At 30.2% G+C, this 23,414-nt stretch overlaps 2 protein-coding genes across 2 annotated transcripts; one reads left to right on the forward strand and one right to left on the reverse strand.

Moving 5' to 3' along the window:
- Positions 1-288: 288 nt before the first annotated feature.
- Positions 289-6,833, reverse strand: LOC109816833 (Ribonuclease II/R family protein). Its single transcript, XM_020381965.3, has 7 exons — positions 6,277-6,833; positions 5,231-5,622; positions 5,092-5,145; positions 4,888-4,956; positions 2,077-4,338; positions 1,842-1,913; positions 289-1,116 (listed from the first exon to the last, which is right to left on the reverse strand). Exons 1-7 carry the CDS (start codon positions 6,389-6,391, stop codon positions 706-708), a joined length of 3,375 nt encoding a protein of 1,124 aa, XP_020237554.1. The 5' UTR covers positions 6,392-6,833; the 3' UTR covers positions 289-705.
- Positions 6,834-10,870: 4,037 nt separating this feature from the next.
- LOC109816829 (glycine-rich protein) lies at positions 10,871-14,977 on the forward strand. The gene is made up of 4 exons (XM_020381960.2): positions 10,871-11,026; positions 14,221-14,324; positions 14,430-14,613; positions 14,734-14,977. Exons 1-4 carry the CDS (start codon positions 11,008-11,010, stop codon positions 14,766-14,768), a joined length of 342 nt encoding a protein of 113 aa, XP_020237549.1. The 5' UTR covers positions 10,871-11,007; the 3' UTR covers positions 14,769-14,977.
- The last annotated feature ends 8,437 nt before the right edge of the window (positions 14,978-23,414 follow it).

Here is a 23,414-nt window from a genome sequence, read left to right on the forward strand (position 1 = left end):
CATGAAGCCTAGCGCCATAACACTCTAGGGAGTTAAACGTACCTGACCAATAGTGTAACAAAAAAGATACGTAATTCCTGAGAATGTTATCTACCAACAAATATGGTTAGCTTTTGGCATATAAAAAAATACAAAAATTAACCCCAAAAGAGACGAATATCGGCCGGGACAACAGTGATAGTAATAGACTACAGCAACTGTAACAAGAAAGATCATTCCATTTCACCGTTCACCAAAGTCAGAAAGTAACGTACATAAATGTTGCAGAAACCAAATTACGAGTACAAGTGGCCACCCAAAATCAAAAAATTTATTGGGCTGCAGTCAAACCAAAATAGAACGAAAGTATGAATTGGCATCTCAGCCTCTATAAGGAAACCAAATACGTTGCACATACTAAGTAGATGGAACGGGCCAACAAAAACAAGCGCCAATTCCAGTACGAAGGTTCTGTTAGAAACAGGCCAGCCAGGCCAAAGCTATAACACAACCTTCTGCTTTTATCTACACACCTACTCCCAAATCTCAGTTTTAAACAGGTTCATAGAACATTAGCAAATTTAGACCATGTAATTTTCCCACCTATGTCGGAACTATACACTATTCCACAATGGAGCCAACTCCATTCCATTAATAGAAATCGACAGATTCATCACACCACAATCTTTGGTTGCAAACTGGATCTGCCACCTCAAAACTACCAACTCACCCAAAATAGGAGCTCATGTACAGCCTCACTCCAATATCGAGGGGCCCGTCATCACCACCAACAGCATGAAGTGCGACTGGAATTGTTGAAAGAACACGGACTGTTAGTGGAAAAACAGCAGGGTCAATTTCAGTTTCCACCGAGTCTGATCCTGAAATGGGCTCCCTGTCCAAGACAGATATACTATCATCCACTTTTGCATCACTTACTTTAGAATTATCCATGGTAACTTTCAGGTTATATGGACAAGTAAGCAATGCAACTTCTTCAAATGCCCTCCACTTGTTAGAGCTGCCCTTCCTAAATGCACACCTATTATTACACATGCTGAGCACCAAAGTGGATGTAGTCTCGAGCCACTCCACAGTCAAGCCTTCAACTTCATCATAATATATGCGCCGCTCAATCTGAATATGGAAGATGTACAAAAGAATCATAAGAATGGCATGAAGCGTTAGTAACAAAATCAGCAACTTGTGTGCGTCAAATTATGCAAAAATTCTCAATTTTTCATACATCATATACAATTCCATTTTTTTAAATGAAGTGCAAAATTCAGAATATACAAATTCTATCTCTGGCATAATGGTTTAGTCCATTTGGTGTCTCCAATAACAGATTTAATATGCACCTAGTTAGACTTAATAATCCTGCATTAATAAAATTTTCAAGAATATGACCTTAAGCATCCTTATAAACCCATAGTGAAATGAATAAGGTACTTCTCTGATGATACAAATTCAATTACAAAACATGTAGTATTCCTATTCAAGTAACATCAATGACAAATAACAAAGCGTTTTTTATATTAGATGCAGTCAGCTATGTCATAACGGATCACATGATGCCATAATTTTCTTTTAGGAATAACGTGATGTCAATAGACAAACTACACAATCAACACCCACCCAACCTCTTAAAATGAAAAAATTCCAAGACATGTTTTCATTAAGAGTTGTCTTGACAATCATCGAGAGAAAATGCTGAGATCTTATAAGCAGTTTTCTTATTCCAGTGATTTATGGAAACTGTTCCACATAAAGGAAATAAAAAGCATATTTACTGAAGAGACACTTTGACACATCTACTTTTTGGGCAAAATAGAACTTGCATATGGTCAAAAGTTACTTACAGCTAGCTTTTGAATATAAATTGACATGAATCTTGGGCCCAGTCCCAGTATTCTTGCTTCAGACAATAAGACCTGCACAGTAGAAGGAAGACTTTAAGTGCAAAGGAAAATATATCAGAATCAAACCTAAGCTTGAAACATGACAAGAACCAAAAGCCTCCCAACCAGCTATGAAAAAAAATAATTGCAAGGATAACAGCAGTGACTTCAAGAAAATGACTTAGAAAAGCTATACCTCCTTTTTCTTCAGGAGAAACCAAATGTAAAGTTTATCACAGGCATCCTTAACATTTCTACTAGCTAGCTTTCTCTCATTGCAATAAGCAGCAATATCTGCAAGTATTTCAGCACATGGAACACTATGCTTCTCAGCTGCAGCTGATAGTGCTTCCCTACCTTCTATGGATTCTGCAGCATTTTTATCAAAATTAATGCCTGTGAAACATCTTTTTTGCACTTTCACTCCCTTGTAATGCTTCATATATAATTCCTCAGCCTCTATAGTAGCCAGTAGTGTTCGGTGAACAATAATATCCGGATATCGACGCAAAGGTGATGTAAAATGAGTGTAAAATGGGACAGCCAAAGCATAATGACCCCATTCATTTTCGCTGCCCTTTAAATCTCCACTACAGAAGTAAGATGCCAACTGCATTGGTCTTGTAGCAAAAGAAATAAGTATATTATAAAGCACAGGATCACCTTTGAGCTTTTCCCGGATCTGCTCTAATGACCAATGGAACTGACCAGAAGAAGATGTGTTCAAATCTAAACCATGCTTCTGACAAAATGCCATAAACTCTCTCAGCTTCCGCATATTAGGTTCAGGATGCCTCCGCAACAATGCGCCATCAGGATAAGCTCTACATATAACTTCAGCTGCAATTCTATTGGCCAACAGCATATATTCCTCAACAAGAAAATTAGACTCTTTTCTTTCAGAAAGCATACTATCATAAGGATCTCCATCTTCATTAAACAAGATAACAATTTTGGGGTTTTCAAGCCGTAGAGACCCATCAGTAAACCTCTTCTGTTTCAAAACATTTGAAATTTCATAAAGACTCTTCAAAGACTTAATAACATCAGGCCATTCAAAATGGCCGTACACTCTAGGATAACCATCTTCAATAAAGTTTGAACCTTCAAAATCAAAAGCCCTGTCAATGATGTCCTGAGCATGTTCATATGAAAGCTTACAACAAGAATGTATAACAGTTCGACCAATCCAGCAGTCTACAACATCCCCTGCAAGATTTATATCCAATAGCATGGAAACCGCAAGTCGATCCACTCCAGGACTAAGTGAACCAATATTCTCTGACAATAATGCAGGCAACATTGGTAACTTCCTTTGCAACATATAGACACTTGTTGACCTACGCTGGGCCTCACTATCTAAGGCTGTGTCAGGTAAAACAAAATATGACACATCAGCAATGTGCACACCTACTCTATAATTTCCATTAGGTAACTTCTCAATTGACAGAGCATCATCCAGATCAGTGGCAGTTGAAGGATCAATAGTAAATATGCACATATTTCTAAGGTCTATTCTACTCTGAATTTCCTTCAGCGGCACCTCCCAAGGAACACATGGCAAACAGGACAGAGCTTCTGGTGGAAATTCAGACAAACAGATTGCATTCTGAAACAAAATTGCATCTAATTGGGACTGTACTTCACCACCACGTCCAAAAACACGGAAGACGTGAGCCTCAGGAAAAGGACTTTCTTCAACCCAATTATCAATTTGTGCAGCTACCAGATCCATTTCCATTGTCACATCGCCACTTTTCAGCCTTTTCTTAATACACTCAGGTAACTTTCTAACAGGAAGCATCATAATTGGAAACTTTGGATCAATTGGTATCAGCTGGATATATTCATGCTCAGAAATCAAATTCTTATTCTTCTTCACATCCTTTTTGCTTATGTCCCTGAAAGGAACCCACTGCTTCACATTTAGGTGACCAACAATACCCTCTCGACGTGGAGATCTCTCAATAATAGCAACCACCCTGCCAGTTGGTCTTTTAGAAGGAAAAGAATTAACCAACAAACATAATTTTTCCACTGCATTAACTATTTCACTATGTCCACTACAAGAATTGATCTTTAAGGAATCAGGAGCAGCACAGTGATGTCCATTAATGCTGTCATGGCTGATCATTCCATGTACATCTAAATGGTTAGTAGAACCCCGGGAGGTATTATCCTCGTAAACTAATCTTTTTTCAGGAGAAGGATAACTTCTATTGGAGGAGTTTTGATCAGCATCTTCCTTGATTTGACCAGGATAGCTTCTGCAATGGACTGACTCATAATCAGCATCTACCTTAGCTTTCCCTTTACAAATATTACCACCCTCTTCATTATCTTCTGTAAGATTGCTACCCTCCTGTGTTGCAGTGTTATTACATGACCCGTTTGGTCCTTTCATTTTTGTCCATAATGGCAAGGGATCAATCTTAACCGCAACAATATCACCTTCCACCTATACACAAAATAATCATCAGATGTACATTATCCAGCAAGATACATGGAACAATGAGGCACATTTCAGTTATAATATCAACTATGGAAGAAGCAAAACATCTCTGTCTAAAATCCATGACAGATTACTGATGAAAACTTTTTGTATATTGTAAAGGAGAGGAAGACAAAAAAAATAACATGACAGTACCCCACACATTGTGTGAAAATTATAACTACTACGTGGCTCAGAGAATTACTTTAGATCCCCCACTCACCCCATATACCAGTACACACACATATAATAATCACAAAAGCCTTATTCCATTAGGTGAGGTCATATAAATCGGATGCGCAGAGATCAACATGACCAGACATAGGCTAAGTTGATAATCACATCAATACGCGCATAAAGTAATATATGAAAATCTTAATGAATGGACATGGGACATATAAGCAAATGACCCTATTAAAAGCAGCAAAATACTTCAGTGATTTGTATATGATCAATAGGGGAAACAAATTCCATTAAAAATTTGAGGGGTAATATAATAATGACATCCATACTTACAGCTCTATTTTGGGCTGGAATCCCACCAATAAGAATATCAGTTGACACTCCATCAATTTTGCAGTAGGCCTACATGTATATACATAGAAAATTTCAATCGAACTATATCACAACTTACCTCAACCCCCTCTCCCATAAAAAGAGAGAGAGGGGGGGGGAGAGCAACTAAAAAGACTGCAAGATAGATGTTAGAAGAAAAAAAACCTCATGTTTATTGTGAGCATTGACATGAAAGAGAGCATTAAAAACATCGCCCTTCTGCAAACCAAGTGAAATTCCATTAAAAATGGCAGCAACTTTATATTGCACTACATGTGTGTGTGTAAAATACCGCATTACTAACCTCTGATGCCTTCTCAACAGCCTCTACGGACCAGTGTGGACTAAAATAATTTTTCTGGGCACAAAACCCAATCTGACCACAAGGGACTGAGTCCTTGTTTTTATTAGTTCCTGATGACCCTCTACAACCAGTGGGCTCAGAAAACGATTTTGATTCAACTCCTCCACCATGCATTGGCACGAAACGCAAATCACCATGTTCCACTTGCTCATTGATATGCATGGGGGGCATTGAAATAAAAGCGACATTTGACGCTTTGGAAAATCCTTGCTCATTAGGAGAACACACATTGACCTGCTTCAGTGAACTGCTCAAGGATGCAGAAGCATGAGCAGCTGTTCCATTTTTTCCTGAATCCGGCGACACACCCTGGGCCTCATTCACTTCAGATGCTATCATAACAGAAAAAGAAAACGCCAAGAATCACACAAGAGAAAAAAACTGACCCACCCCATTTTTTTCGCATTTGCTAAGCGCAAAAACAAAGAAAAAAGAATCAAGTTCTTCAAAAACCATTTCACCAATATTATTGATCCAAATTTTAAATTACGGAGAAAAAAAAAAGTCGATCTCAGTGGCAGGTAAACCAAACCACCATGGTACATTTTGCATTGACCAAACGATTCAAGAACCCAACACAACAAGAGGAAACAGCAACAGTATCAAACACAAGACCAACAAATGCAACCTCAGAACCATTCGTAAAGAACAGCAATTTGTGCTACGATTCATAGCGGTTGTGTTGCAGCATATTTTGTAATTTAAATCCACACTGCAATCGTGCAGTTGATGCGCAATTTAGAACCATCTCTCTGCTCGAAAAACGGAACCCGCTCTCGATTTGACTTGTCATAAATACGAACAACACACAACAGCAACTTCAACTAACACAAAACCATATTTTCACAACCCACGAGACCCAATGAGTAACCTAATAAAAAAAATTGAATTTTCTCACCTGGGCAAGAATGAAAAGTCCCCAATACCCCCATAAATAACATAACAATTATAAATAAATAAATAAATAAAAAATGAAATTGCAATACCTGAAGATGAGGGAGGGTTTTGCTTGGATCGACGATTGGATCGGCGCTTCTTCTTCTTCTCCTTTTCGCCGTCGTCAAACCTCTCAGCCAAGGATCCTTCAACCGCCGCCCTCATAATTACCGGAATTAAAAAGAGAGAAAGAAAGAGAAATGTTTGTTCTTTTTTTTTTAAGGAATAACCCTGAAAGAAGAAATTGAGGGAAACTGAAGGAATTGAAATGAAAAGTAAGTTAGAGGGAGGAGGTCTTCCGTATTTGGGAAAAAATATAAATCGGAAGAACCCGAGAGAGAGAGAAAGGGATAGGGTTTTAAGATTTAAGAAGAAATGCTATTGATTATTGAATAGAGGAGAGAAGATTAAACGACACGGGAAGAGAAGGGTGATGAGGTTGAAAACGACGTTATGATTGGTCGGCGGGGACATGGGGCGCCGACTCTCCTTTCCTTTCTCTCTCTCTCTCACACTCTTTTCTTTTCTTCCCAATTCATTTCCTCTCCACTTCTTTTCTTTCTTTCTCTTTCTCTCTCTTGCCTTCCGTACTTCCTACTCTTCTTCAGTTTTCACCTTTTCTTTTTTACTTTAATTGTTTTTTAATTTTTTTTTTTTTCTTGCTCTAGAATCTGAAGGGTTGTGCCATAGAACACGTTTTAATTGATACATGTGTCTTGGAAGTATAACCAGCCAGCTGGAAGAGAAGAACATCAAAACATGCATCTGAATGGCAAATCTTCTTGAAAGCAGACAAAATGCTGAAAAAAAGTTATGACTGGAAAATCACAATTTAGTTAGATTCTGAATAATATTTTTAATGAAAAAAATTGTATTGTAGATATTATTAATGTTATTTTTTTTTATTAAAATTGGAGTTTTATCCACTGATATTTAATAAAATCTTTATTGGATACACATTGACACTTTTATATTGTTAAATTCAAAAGTGAAAGGGTAACATATTTCTCTAATCGTGCGAATCAATATTTTTCTTTTTCGGGGAAAATAAATGCTAAAGTCTAACTTTATGGTCTAAATGAATTTGGATTTATCCATTAAATTATAAGATGTTGACTTGTGGCAACATTTAGTATAGAGTCAATTTGCTATGTAATATACCAATGTAACTACATTCTTTAATTCTTTTGAATTTTGAATAACTTCTAGTATTTTATTTTTAATTATTTAGTAAATCACTTGACGAAAGTAAAATTTTTATCCATTCATGTTTAATATGTGTATAATATCTTCCTGAACTAAACATTGATCTTTCTATTTATTTGATTTTCCCACTCAATTACTTAAAAGGAAAGTTTTTTATTTTTATTTTATATGATGAGTCTTCCCACCTTTCTATTTATATTTTAAAATCGTTGAAAATAATTATTAATGTTAAACTATAATATTTGGAGGATTTTCCTATCCAATTAAATATATCATGAAAGGTAATTCATTTTTTATTTTTATGATCACAATAATGTTATGGTATCATGTATATATTTTTTTTGTACTTAGTCATTTTAATAGAATTATCATTGACTTAAGTATTTTTGAATGTAAGATTAATCATGTAGTTTTAAAACTTTAAATATTTGATTGAAATCAATTAGTTCAAATAGTAATCTAATCAAATTGGTTGAACCAGCCAATCACTTGAATTGACCGACTTTCATAGTAGAACGAAATCTCATTTAACTGTGATAAAACATTAGTGTCATTTTTTGAAAAGATAAATAATTTGAATATCACTACCATGATGTATAGGTAGAATATGGATGAATTGGTCATCTAGTCATAAATTTACCCAACCACTTAAAAGTTTATTAAATACATACCCACTAAAAAATATTTTAGGTAGTATAATTTGAGTTGGCCATCTAATCATGAATTTTCCTACTTAATCTTCATAAGGTTTGTTTTGTTTATTCAATTGACATTATGATTGATGTTTTAGGTTGATTTTTCTAGTCCAATCTCATTTTTGTTGATTGTGATTCTCTCTCAAATTAACTGACCAAACAGCCTAATCTTCCTTATGTCAATTATTCAATATTCTTTAAGTCAATTACCCAACCTCCTCCAAGGCAACTATCAATTCTCCTCCTTGTCTAATCTTTTATAAATTGATTTTCTATTCTTTTCCAAGCCAACAAAGTCCCTAATATTTAGACTAATATTTCTTCCACACACCCACAATGGAAGTCAGGTGCAAACTGACTTATAAAGAGTTATCCTCATAAATATGCACATTGACCATTAGAATACAAAGCATGCCACTCCAAGTTTTTGAAAGACTACCTTGAAAACACCTAGATTTTGATACATGTGTATAAAATACAGCCTTAGGATTGAAATACCCTAAATTACACATCTGAATGTTTTGAACGTCTTTCTAAAGAAAACCCTTTATATCATAGCAAAATATAATCAACAAAAGTCAAAATATTTAATACTTAAATGTAAGGGTGAAATGAACTAAACTAACTAAAAAATAGGTCAAAACTTTACTCGATAATTAACATGTTAAATTTGGTTCATAAATCAAATGAGTTAAACTTAAGCTCGATAAATAAATAAGTCGAATTTGAGTTATTTATAATTCGACTCATTTGGTTTGTGAATTAACTTAATAAAAAAATATATAATTAAATTTATAATTTATTTTATTTTATTAAAATTTGAAAGAAATGAGCATTTTAAAATTTCATGGTTATAATTGAATTTTCTATTATTTTATACAAGATAGAGTAATTTTAATTTATACAAACTTTAGTTGTAATTATGATTCTTTAGAAATGTACCTTGTAATCTTGCAAAGCTGATATAATAATTTACATTTTATCTTTATAATATTTTTAAAAAAATTATCTAAAATATATTATTAAATTCAAAATATGAAATGTATAAGATTAAAAAAAATTGAGTCTTGATTCATATTATTCAAATTAACGATTTGCTAAAAATTGAGTCAAGTTTGAGTTATAAAAAAGTGTCAACGTCAAATTCGAGTCAAACCACAAGTTAGGCTAAATGTTATTGAGTAAAATCGAGTTCGACTAAACTCGATTCGTTTCTAATCCTTAAATGTAATAAAATATTTAATATAACAATAAAATATTTTTCTATTAAATATTTAGCTAAATTAAATTTTGATCAACTACAAACAAATCATTAATTCAAGTAAAATTATTTTCATCCCTTTAAATAAGGTATTAGATTTGAGATATGTTAGACCAATGTAGTTAAAAAAATTGTCAACTAATCTATATCTATACCATTAATAATGAAGATTATCACATTTAGTATCTACATTTTTGAGCAATTTTATTCTCATAACTACCTTTTTATAATTTTTTTTTATAAATTCCCCTCCAAAAACATCTGTTTTCATTTTTAATAATCATTTACTATTATATAATTTTATTATTCATTATATTTTTTAAAATAATTGATAAAGACACATAGACATAGTGCCTTTTGTAAGTTGGTATATTATAAAAAATATATCAATATTATTAATAAATAAAAACGCCTCATTTGGTGTCAATATTTATGAACAATATTACCCTTATAACTATTATTTTATAAATTTTATAAATTTATTATTTTCTCTATGTTTTCGCTTCAAAAGTAATCATCTATGTTTTTAATAAGTATAATTGACATTACTTATTTATTTATTTATTTTTGAATAATCCATGTAGCCACACAATACCTATTGTACGCTAGTTATCGATAAAGACAATATCTTTTTTTTTTTTTTTTTTTAATTTGCATATTCAGCTCACCATTTTGTTGCCTAACTTTCAAAACATATTTTATCTCTCGTACTTTTTATATATTTTTTCTTATAAATTTATTTTTCAAATATTTCATTTTCCTAAAAACTACTCACACTTATTTAATATTAATTATCTTTTATCAATTTTTTAATTTACACAGACATAACTTTTACAAATAAAATGATATTAATGAATACAATTTTTTTAAACAAGAATAGAGAATAATACTAATACTGGGTACTAAGGGTATAAGTGGATAACAACTAATCTGCAAACATAGTCTACATAAATCAACCTAATTATATTTTTGCATGTTAAATTTGTAACTTTTACGTTACCCAATTATGATGGATTCAATAATTATTAATGCACTTTATCTTTTAAAGTAAATTTTAATTTTAAAATAATCAACCATTAATTAAAAAATAATTAATACTATAATTATTTTTAAATTTTATTATACATGAATTTGGTTTGATCACAATTCTTACTGATTTTTTAATTGATAATTATAAATATAGTTTATCTTTTACGATATACTTTCTCAAAGAACTAAATCTTAATTTTTAATAACTTAATTCGAACATCCAAACTCAACCGAATTCCACTGAAATCAGGTGAGTTGTCATAAAAAAAATATCCACCAACTAATTTAAGTTTAATTGAGTTTGGTATTAAAATAGCTCAAATCCGACCGGCCTTTTACGCACCAAACACTGTATATAGTGGGCTGCAGGCAGGGACTCTTTCGGCCCACGGGCCCGTCCCAAATGCAAATGTGAGCTTGGTTTTCATTGTCCAGTGAAAACACGACACGTGTGCATGGTGAAGGAAAATCGCGTAGGGGCTAGAATTGACTCGGAGTCCAGAACAGCGTTGAATTGAATACGTTATAATAACAAATTTATGAAGTAATTTCTCTTTCCATTCAATTGCATCATTCTCCGTCTCTGTCCCATGGCGTACGTTGAACGAGGTATCTTCCTTTTCTCAATTCTCGTTCATAGTATCAATTTTCCTTTCTTATTGCTTAGGTTTAGGTTCTGATTCATCATCGCTGGACTTGGGATTTACAGAACCTATTATCTGTCCTTTCAGATCCATTTTATTTTTAAATCCTATTTTAGTTTTTAAGACAAATTTCCGAATTCTGAAACTTCGGAATTCCCAACTTTCGATGATCGCTAACAATCTCGTATTTTATCCCGGTGTCTCCGGATTCTCCAGTTTTGTGTCATAATTCTTGAAACAACTAATTTTGTTGATATCGAGCAAAGGGGTCTTAATCTGCGTGGAAATTTACGACATATTATTCTCGAACGGGACTGATTTTATTCATCTCAAAATTTACATTAGGAACATCGCCTTCTGTAATGGATAAAATTAAATATCGTCTTATCAAGACAATTGGAAAACTTGACTCCTTGTTGATAAAACTCTTATCAGCGACACACGCCGTGTACACACTTGATTAGTTCTCAAAATTATTTTTTCAAACACTTGTATGCGGCTTGAGTGTGACTCTAATGAGACTAGGTGTATTTTAAGGTATGGTTAGGTATGTGTATATTTCTGTATTTAATCAAACCAGTCATCCCCGCTTGTGAGATGTGAGATACAAGTCTGCTAGCTTATTCTGTTATAGATTTTTCACCGTAATCTACAAGTAATTTATATTTTTCAATATACCCGCACCTTAAATTTTAAAAAGTTGCTGGATTTTGTATCTGTTCTGGGTACCAGTACTGTTCTCGTTTTCATGCAACCGTATTTTAACTTTAAAAGGGTTGTGACTTGTGAGTAGTGTATTCATTTTCAATTGATGATTGATATACCAGTAACTTGAAAGACATGTAAAGACTTACTGGAAACTTTTCAAGTTTAAAACTCTCTTTTAAGGTCAGTATCTTCTTTGTTGTACGTTACTTGGCTCCAATGCAACAGTAACGTCAATAATGCAGAGTAAAGGGTTTGTTGTTATAATGAAGACTAAGTAGTGGATGTGCTGGAGTAAATACCAGTTACTACCATTTAGAGGAGGTTATTTGGTGAATCAGGGTTGTGTCATTTCAATTTCGATCAATTTCTTTTGGTTTCTTTCAGGGGCATTGGTGAGCCATTAACCACGGGCTTGTCTTTTGTCTGTTAATACTTTTTCTGCTGCGAATATTGATTCCTTATCTTCTCATTTTCATTTATACATTTGTTGTTTAGAAAAGTGTTGGAGTAAATTTGGGGATGTTCTGTCAGAGTCTTTTGTAATTCTAAAAGAGTAAGCGACACAATTATGTTGGGTTTGGAGGGAAAGCAAAATGTGTTATCAAATTATTGAATGACTTTTCTATAGTATGTATAATAACATAAATATAGACTAGGTATGAAGCACAATTTTCTTTTGCACTGGGGTACTTATCTTTAAGGTTATAATTTATAGGTGAAATATTGAGATATTGTTATTGACTTATTTCCCATTTCTTGCTTGTACATATTTATTTTATTTATTTTTTTTTTTTTTAATTTCTGTATGATAGTTTTTGGTCCTCCCTTTCTCATTTTGGCTGACATTCCCCTTTTTAATGCTGGAAAGTGATGACCTAAATATGGATAGTACATAGACAGCTGAAATCTTCATATTTTCTATTATATCAATTTTTACTTTACTTTTTTGTTTTAGCCATTGTTTTCGTGCATTTGGCTATTCCATTAGTTGTTCGTTTAAGAGCATAAGATAATTAGCCTAAATGTCTGTGACTGCAAAAGTAATTGCTTGATAATTAGTTGTGGTTGGAATTTATTGATACACTTGAAAGAGGAGTTTAGTGGTAACTTTATTCATATTGTATTTTCAGCTTCTCTATTCCCCTCCAATATATAACCATTTAGAGAGATTCCCTATTTTGTACCTAGGATGTAAAAATGGGGATGTATTCACCAACTATTTAAATCAGTTATGATACTCTTCAAGGGGTCATTTCGTAGTGAAAGCTTCTGATTTTTTTTTTGGAGCTTAAACGCTATCTTAAAATTGAAGTTAAATAAAAGGTTAAAAGTTGTTTGTTAACTAAATTTTTTTAAGCTTAAAAGCTGCTTAAAATTTCTTGGTTGGTGTGTTTTTGGATTACATGAAATACAAAAGGAAAAGGAGTAAAAACCAGAATTCCTATAACTAGCTTTTCTAAAAATTTAAAGTTTATTCCATTAATTTTTTTTTTCTTTTCAAAGTTTCTCTTCTTATAATTCTGTTTGTCTAACCTTTTCTTTTAAGGAGAACAACCCAAAATAAGTTGGGCCAAATACTACTTGAGGCTATTAATTATGCTGTGGTGCCTTTAAAACTAAATTTTTGGAACATGTACTGCTTTTTCATGTGTGGACAGTTTTCTAGCCTATGTAATGAATGGGTCCAAAAGAGATTTTCTATAGGCCTTGCTTGGATAAAATTCTCAATAAGTACTTATAGAAAAAGAAAATAAAAAGATAAAATAAATATAAATTGCTATAAGTTAAATTCAATTTATGCATTTCAACTTTTGTAGAAGCTTTTTAATATAACTTTTCCAAAAGTGGATTTGGCTCCTCTAAATTGAGTAGAGTAGTATTAATCATGATGAAAAAATCAACTATTAATATTTCACCACGTGCATGATTTGATAAACTTGTCAATAAGTCCTTATAGAAAAATAAAATTAAAATGTAAAATGAATTAAACTTCTATAAGTTAAAATCAATTTATGCTCTTCGAGTTTTATAGATGCTTCCAAAGCTAACTTGTCTAAAAGTGGATTTGGCTCCTCTAAATTGAGTATAGATAAATAAAGTATGTAATCTTAATCATTGATGAAAAATCAACTACTATTTTTCCAGTACATTCTTGATTTGTTATGCATGTGTACGTAATATTGACTGTTGTTTTTCTCATCAATGAATGAGATTACTTTAAAAAAAAAAAATGAGATTACTTCTGTTCCAAAGTGAGTTGCTCACTCTTGAAATGCATAATTTTATTTTAACTTGCAGAATTTTGATTCATTTTGTTATTTATTTTCTTATTGTATAAGTGTTTATTATGAAGTTTATTCAAACAAGGTCCTGGATGATTTCTTTCTCGACACTGAAATGATTGTGTCTTGATATTGATTCTTAACTGGAGCTTGATGCATTTTTGTGCAGGTGTTGTTAAATCAAAGAGATCAATATGGCGGCTTAAAACAATCACTGATTTTTTCTGGGCCATTGTTAACTTCATAAGCGTGTTTTTTGCAACAATGTTCTCGGTAATATTTACCTGTTTCTTGATTCATAGTATAGAAATTGAGGAATATATGGTCATTGTATTGAATAATGAATATTGATGTATGCTCATGATGTTTCATCTTCAGATGGAAAAGTCAGATGCCTACAGAAAAGGATCGGTTGGCAAGAAATGGGATGGGGGTGCTCCTGGAGGAGGTCCTGGCGGTGGCGGCGGTGGTGGAGGACCATATGGTGGTGGTCCACGAGGCCCTCCTCGTGGGGGTCTTGACAATGTTCGTGGGCTAGATAGTATAAGGGGACGTGACCATAGTAAGTTTATGGTGTCTACGTAGCTTTTAATCTTTAGTTATTCAGATATATATTCTGCCTTTCGTTTGCTGATGATTTATTCTGTTTTGGGGTGTTGTTTTTATTCCATTGAACTTTCAGATTCACTACCTGCCTGCGGTTCCTGCTGTGGTTGAGTATTGGAGACCTAAATTGTCTGTCTATATGCCTTGTACGTTACTGTTGGTATCTGGTGTTGAACTGGTGAAATATGTAAACATCGATACGACTTTCAAGCTTTATGTGCGCATAGGCTGAAATAACAAAATTGAACTTTATTGTTGAGTGTGATAGTTTTTCAAATGACCAATTATTAATTACATACCCTTCAGATCTTTTTTCTTCAGCTATAAGCTTGGTTCGTGGCTTAAAAGTGTTTCTCAATACTCAAGTATAAATTTCACTAAGATTTGTTTTAAATCTGCGCGTTGTTTTCTCACATTTTCTTTGTAGTGTATATACTACCAACTATGACGACCGGGTTCGAAGCTTTTCAAAGTATCTTAAAATGTGTTTGGTTTAACCTATTTTACAAAAATAATTTATATTATATATATTTATTTTAAAATCAAGAAACCATTTCTTTGTATTCCAGTTGCACAAAATAGGCACGAAATTCAAAATTACAGGGTGAACCAGTCTAAAATTCTTCATTTAGTTGGGCCTGCGTGAGCAAAACTTAACTGCTCTCGACTCGTGCCTGGTTTTTCTTCGGACATTTGCTAATAGAAAAAAGGGCTGATTCAGGATCTGAAATTGTCATTTGTCACTTTAATTCATGAGTAGTAATGAAATTTAAAAAATGTTTCCAAATTCGTAAAGCGTCATTGAGTTCTTTCGTTAAGTAATGTCTCTTTCTAGGAGAAAAAAAAAGTGTCTATTGGACACGGTAGCTGTTACATAAGATACACTTGATTGATACTTGGTACACAAGTAAATAATGCACATCATGTGTTGTGTTATGTGGTTTTACGTGGTATATGGGTTTCGTATGTCAAATGAATATAATGAAATTGAGATGTCCTTTTAGTCTTTAAAATTATAAGGGGATGTTATATTAGGTTTTGAAATTGAAACCTGATGTTATTTTGATTTCTAAATTTTATAATTTTATTTTAATTAATTAAATGTGACTTTTATAGTTTTAAAGTAAAAAAACTAATTCAATTAATATTGTGAATAGAAAAAATATATATTAAAATAATAATATCATAAAATAAATAGTTAACATTGTATTTTTTTTTTCAGTATGTTATATCTTCCTTTCTAATTGGGAATTCGATCTTCTTTTATTCATTTTATTTTTAAAATACATAAATAAAGAAGTTCACAATTCCTCTATTTTTATTTTATTTTCATAATTATTTGACTTATTAATTATTTCTTAATCTCCTCCATTTAAATTAAAAAATGTTTATTAGTTTTACTGCCTAAAAGTTATAGAGTTTATAGGAAGATTAATATATTTAACAACATACTACATATAAGTGATTCTCAAAATTTATCCTTGTATTGAATTTTTTCTTTATTAATCATCTATTTTTATATATTTTAGATTTTTTATAATGTATAAATAAAAAACAAAGATTTAATTTCTATGTTAAACTTTTAACAAGTAATAAATTATAGTTTGATTGTTTCTTTAACACATCTTCTTCAAGCTAAGCTTCTATTCTTATAGTAAGTTGTCAGATATATTAGTCTTCCTATAACAATACTATTTTTTAGTTTAATTTTATTTTACAATTATTGAAATCAAAATTGGAATATCGTAAACTCCTCATCAAATAATATAGTAAACTCTACAATTTTAAAGAAATAGAAGTAATAAGAAAAATAAGAAATAATTAATGAGTGAATTAATTATGAAAATATAATAACATATAGAGAAGCTAGGAACTTTTTTTTATATCATTTATATATGTATTTTGAAAAAAAAATGAATAAGAGAGGATAAAAAATGACAATTAAAAGAAGAAATATAATGTATTTAAAATAAAAATACAACGTTAAATGCTAATTTTATAACATGATTTGGATATGTTAATTTTATTTATAATATTAATTTAATTATTTATTTTAGTGTGTAAAATAAAAAATAAATATTTAACTATTTAAGTGACATTTGATTACCATTTTAAGGATTAAAGTAACATCATATTTGGATTTTAAGAAATAAAATGATATTATATTACACTTATGTGGGAGTGAAACTCTGAAACTCTTATGTCATGTGTCACATCTACATGACATGTTCACTTATATGTTATATATGGATCACAATTATGTCACTTGATATTTATTTTATGTATTAAAAAAAACTTATTCTACTTAATGGAGGGGTTAAAATGAGTATTGAATTACAACTTTAATTTTTTTTATAATGAGTATCACATTTCTAAAATAAGTGTTATGTTAATTTTTTAATATAATATTAATTATCACTTTTTTCTTTTATATATTTCATAATATTTTATAAAAGGTGATTTCAAGTTGCATCATTTATAATAAATAAAATTAATTATAAAATTGTTATTATTTTACACCTATTTATAAACTTTATTTAACTTATTTAAAATAACTGAAGATGAGATTTATTAGAGCAATTCTAATGGAGTTACTTGTCCCATGAAACAACTCAAGTCCCGATTTTTTGTCATTGGAGGACTCTAACGTGGCAACATGAGTTGTTTGAAGAAGAGAAAAAATTGCTTCTTCAAGTAACCGTTCCTTACCAGATTTCAAGCAGATCTTATTGAACATATTTAGGAACATTTCAGAAATAATAATGAAGAAAATTAATTTCGTATAATGTTTATGTATTTACTATTGTTTTATTTGATTTTTAATATCTACTTATTGTGTATTTTTTCTCGTAATTTATTTTATTTCATTGAAGTGCAATTATCCTTTTTAATAAAAATTTAAATTTGGTTCATAAATGATTAGAAAAAAAATTATAAAAATTGAATTGCTTAAAGTTTCTTATCATTGAAGTAAATTTGTGTTTGAGTTGTTTAATGCTAATATGACATACTGGAAATCATTTTTTTTATTTTTCAATGCATGAAGCAACTCAAATGAGTTGTTTCCATTTGAGATACTCTTAATTATAGTATTGTTGTATATTTATTAACGACTTAAAATTCTTAATAATTGTAAATAAACTTTGAAAAAAGTTTAAAAATATTATTGAAAATTTTACTGAAAACAAGCTTGGGGCGTTGAGTATAGGGTACAGTGTCATTCATTTGTGTTTTGAGTCTTTTCTATAGAGAGTGAGCAATTATATAAATAGCTTATGGCAAGTACAGCTGTTTCACATTTTTCAAAGCAGTTTCTAGAATGTGTCCTACTTACCGACTGCTGATATGTTAGCTGCGGCAAAACTAGAACCGTCCATTTCAACAACCTCTAAGATCAAAGCCATTGAATCGGAATTTCTTTGTTAGAATAATTTTTATGGTTAGTAATCCAGAATATTCTTTTAAAATTCATTCACTCATACGTTTATATTTAGTATTTATAATTTTAAATCATAATTTGAATACAAAGTTATTCTTTATACTAATACAACTTATTTTCTTCAAATCAAGAATAACTTTGTATTCAAATTATTTTTTTGTTATATATTCTTTATTTGAATACAAAGTTATTATTTATTTAAACAAACACTTAGAGTTGTTTTTTTGTTTCATTATATCAGTACTTATAACTGTTTTATGAATTCAACCATTTTTTTTCTCTGCTTTCCTATTTCTTTAATTTAAAAGTATACATTTTGATAAAGACAAAGATAAATACTCTCTCCGTTTTATATTGTTTGACTTTTAAAATTATATACAAGAATTAAGAAAATGATTGATATTTTAATTTTTAAAATATTTATTATTTATTTTTCTGTTATATTTTTTAGCTTGTTGGAAAATAAATAGATATATTAAAAATAAATAAATATATTATCCAGTAAACACACTTTAATTATTAAAGATAAAAGTGAAAAAAAAATTAATAAATTATTAATTTTAGAAAAATAACAATGAAAAAATAAAAAAAATAGTATATATTAATAGAAAAAACGCACTTCACATTTATATTAAAAGAATTAGTAGGTTTTTTTATGGTAATTTGTGCTAATAAATGCTTTTTTCATCTATTTTTTTTTTAAGTTTCAGCTATTTTTTTTATATTTAATTGTCATTTTATGATATTAATATAATATTAAATATTATTTATTTATTATATCTTCAAATACTATTAATACATTATTTAATTATTGATGAGAATCTAAAATGTTTAAAAATATATAAAAAAATTATATAATTTATTTTGTAAAATTAGATGTATTAATTTTATTTTTTAAGTCTTGCGCCAAAATCTTAAAAATCTATTTGGTGGTCAAAATATGATAAAATGAGATTAATTATAATTTTAAAAATATCACATGATTTTAGGGAAAGTAACTACATAGATAAAAATTAATTTTTATCTTATATATTTAAAATTATATTTTAATATTTTTATATTTATGTGCAATTTTTTTATTATAATAATGACAGTTATATTTTTTTGTCGAGATTAATTTCTCACGACTTATTGCATTAAAATTATTTTTTATAATGATATTTTTTCATCAAATTTAAAACTTAAATTCGATATATTAAAATTTGATAACTAACACAACAATTATTAAAATAACTAATGTCAATTAGTTTAATATATATGTGCAATTATTAAGTGTAGAATGAAGAAGTATAGACACCGAATTTAATTATCCTAGTAATTAGTATAGAATTTTAGACCAGACTTTAATTACATGAGCGAAATTAGATGTGGGAAGTAATCTGACACATAAAACAATTTAATTTAAGGGAGAAAATGATCCCACGTATATGCAAATTAACTATTGGTGGATATTGCTTTGATTGCAATCACGACTTAATAATGCCTAGTTGTCTCAAGTTTCATTTCCAAGTCCCTTCCTCTATTTATTACTCATAAATGTAACTTTAATGATAGGCAAAATATCTGTATTCGAGGTTGCTTATAAATAATTCTTTGTGTCATATTATATTATATTAATTCTTTTTTATTTTATAAGTTACTTAAATTTTAATAAAATTATTTATAAAATTTTCAGTGTTAAAATTTAAACAATCTATAAAATAAAAAGATGATATGACACAAGAGTTGCTTATAAGAGACCAAACCAATAGAGATGCTATATAATGTACTGACAAACGGTGTATAAGAGATCTTATTTCTGTACTTAAAAAAATAAAATAAAATCTTATATCTATGCTATAATAATATTTATTTCAATGATAAATGTTATTACATATTATTATTAATATTATAAATACCTTTACAATATTATTTTATTTTATTAACAAAAAAAAAAATTTATATTCTGAATAAATTAAATTTAAAAATCATTTCAATACTAATTTGAATTAATTTTTTTCAATATATAAAAATTAAAGAATTTCTTTTAAAATAACTTTTTATTATGACGGGTTGAATTTTTGAACTCAATTTAAAATTTTTATTTTTATTACTATTTTCATTATGTAAAAAAATACTTATCTTTTTTATCAATGTTTTATAAACAAAATTGAATTTTTGAACTAAATTTTACTAGCAAGATATTGGATGGGACGATGCGTGACAGACTAATAGGGTTGAACACGTGACATTTTATTACTTCAACTTTCAATAATTTTTTATTAATCAATAATAAATATTTAAAATATTTTTTTATAAAATTATAAATATTATAAATATAATAAATTTTTATTTACAATATAATTATAAAACAACTAAATATATTTATCATTTAACATTTTAAAATTATAATATTTTCATTTTACAAAATATATTAATTTAAAGCAAGTTAAATTCTTTTTGAATTTAAACAAAATTTTCATGTTATAAAAAAAATTATATTTCCATAAATATTTTACAAATGAGGTGAGTTAAATTTGTGAAGTCATTTTGCTAAGTGAGACAAGGTAGAATGAGGTGGAGCATGAGGGATTAATGGGACAAGACACAATATTTTTTTTATTCTCAATTCTAATAATTTTTTTTATTATTATTCCTTAGTAAATATTTAAAATATTGTTTATAAAATTAAAAAAAAATTATAAATATAATTAATTTTTCTTTACAATATAGTTGTAAAATAATTAAATATATTTATTATTTCACATTTTAAAATTATAAAATATATAAATTTATGATAAGTTAATTTCTTATTAAATTTAAAATAAAAATTTTATGTTATAAAAATAATCTTACATTTTTATAAAAGGGGCGAGTTGAATTTTTGAACTTACTTTACTAAGTAGAATAAGATGAGGTAGAACAAAAAGGACTAATCGTGTGTAACACAAAATATTCTGTCACTTTCACTTCTAATAATTTTTTGTTAATTCATAAGAAATTATCAAAATGTTTTTTTAAGAAAATTATAAATATTATAATTATAATAAAGTTTTACTTACAATATAGTTATAAAACAATTAAATATGTTTATCATTTCACATTTTAAAATTATAAAATATTTAAATTTAAGATAAGTTAATTTATTTTAAAATTATAATTCAATTTTGTGTTGCAACAAAATCATATATTTTATAAATATATTAATTAAATTAATAGACATATATAAGATTATATCCGACTTGAATACTTGTATTCTTTCTATATTTTTGAAAAAATAAAAAAAATCTAATTATATTATCTTAATATAAAAAAAATTATAAACAAATATACTTTCAACATACTAAAAAGGAGAGTGACCTGTGCATATACACGGATTTCGTTCTAATTCCTTAGTAAAAAGGAAGATCTTATTTTAAACTCTCTCTAGTTTTAAATATATATATATATATATATATATATATATATATAAATAATTGATTTATAATAACTAAAAAATAATTAACATCATTTAATTTATTTAAATAACATTTATTTTTTTTAAACTGTTTTTAAACTTTATATATTCATAATAAGAGTGATCATTAAAAATATAATCTCAATTAAATCAAATAACATTCTAAAAATGTAATATTATATAGAGTAATATTAATTAAAATTTACTAATATTTAAAATGTAACGACCTGCTTGGCCGCCACACACAGCTCAACACTCCCACAGCACAGAGAAAAGAACATACATATATCCAAATAAAGTATATACAATATGTTTAATCTAGGGTCTGAAGAAATCAGAGTATAAAATACAGCCCATAGTAGCCAAACTAGTGGCCAAAAACAACAAAACATCAAAAGAATAACTCTATCTTCCAGCTGCAAACCTGCCTATTGACACCAACCTAACCCTGCTCTGCTCTCATACAACGTATGATCATCACAGTACAAACCACATGAAAACAACAAAGGGTAAATTAGTGAAAAGAATCAACATATACACATATAATTTCAAAAATTATAATAAGCTTCAACTAATAGCATATCAGTCAGTTTAGCAACATCAGCATATAATATATCTCACAGCATACATCTCACATCATTCAGCAATAACAACAGTAAACACACAATGCGTCGTCACGCATATCAGCTTGGAGATCTCCTACAACAACTCAGTCTTACGGCCTACAACAACTTAGCCTTACGGCCTACAACAACTCAGCCTTACGGCCAACTACAGCTCAGCTCAGCATATAACAACATCTATCAGCATTGTTCAACACATACCAGCATAACATCAATTATCATCTCCGCGCCCAGCGCGCTCATAATTGCGCCCGGCGTGGCCCAACCAGAGAGTACCAGGGTTCAAACGCGCCCGGCGCAAATTGCGCTCGGCGTGCTAGGAGGCAGAGACCCCAAAAGGTCTCACACGCCCGGCGTGCCCATCCCGCGCTCGGCACAAGGTAAGAAGAGACCTCCCCAAGGTCTCACGCTCGGCACAATACTAATTGTGCCTGGCGCCATAACTAGTAGAGACTCCCAAGGAGTCTCCACGCCAGGCGAGACAAGGTCACGCCCGACGCAGCACCAGAAATCCACAAGCAATGTCACTTACTGATATCACGTCCAGCGCGGTCCAACCACGCCCGGCGTGGATCATCCAGAGGCTCACATTTTCAAGCTAGCCCGGCGCACACACCCCTGCGCCCGACGAGTTTGCTCAAATGGAGCCTTCTGGGGGTCACGCGCCCGACGCCAAGAACTGCGCCCGGCGTGATACTCAACAGTAACCCTCGAACTTCAAAAAAATTCTTAAAAATCTGCATAAACAACCCAAAAATCCACATGCAATCGGCCCAAAACATCACATTTTCACCAAATAGCTCAAAAATATCATCTTTTACAACATGCAACCACAAATCGTTAAAAACCCCAATTTTTACCCAACCCCGAAAACTCCAAAAATGAGTTTTTTTCAATCTCAGCCAAAATCATCCAATCATCAAACCATCCATGAGTTACTAAACTCATTTTCACACAACCGGCATGAATCCTAGCTTCCCTTACCTCGATGTGAAGAAATTCTGAGTTTCGGGCAAGCGGAGAAGAAGAAGAAGAACGATCGGAGACCAACAGAGAAGAGAAAGGAAAAAGAATTCGTCTTCCGGCTAGCTCCACACGGCTTGCGTTTGAGAAATTGAATCTCTAAAGGTCCACAGCTTCAGCTATAGAGAAAATTAAAGAAGTTTGAGAGGGTAAGGGTCAAGGGAGAAAGCAAGGTGAGGGAGATGAGAAAATAAAAGAAAGGCAATGGGTCTCACATAAAACCAATCATAAAACTT

This window comes from Cajanus cajan, chromosome 9, assembly GCF_000230855.2.
Source record: "Cajanus cajan strain Asha chromosome 9, NIPB_CcT2T_4, whole genome shotgun sequence".
NCBI lineage: Eukaryota > Viridiplantae > Streptophyta > Magnoliopsida > Fabales > Fabaceae > Cajanus > Cajanus cajan.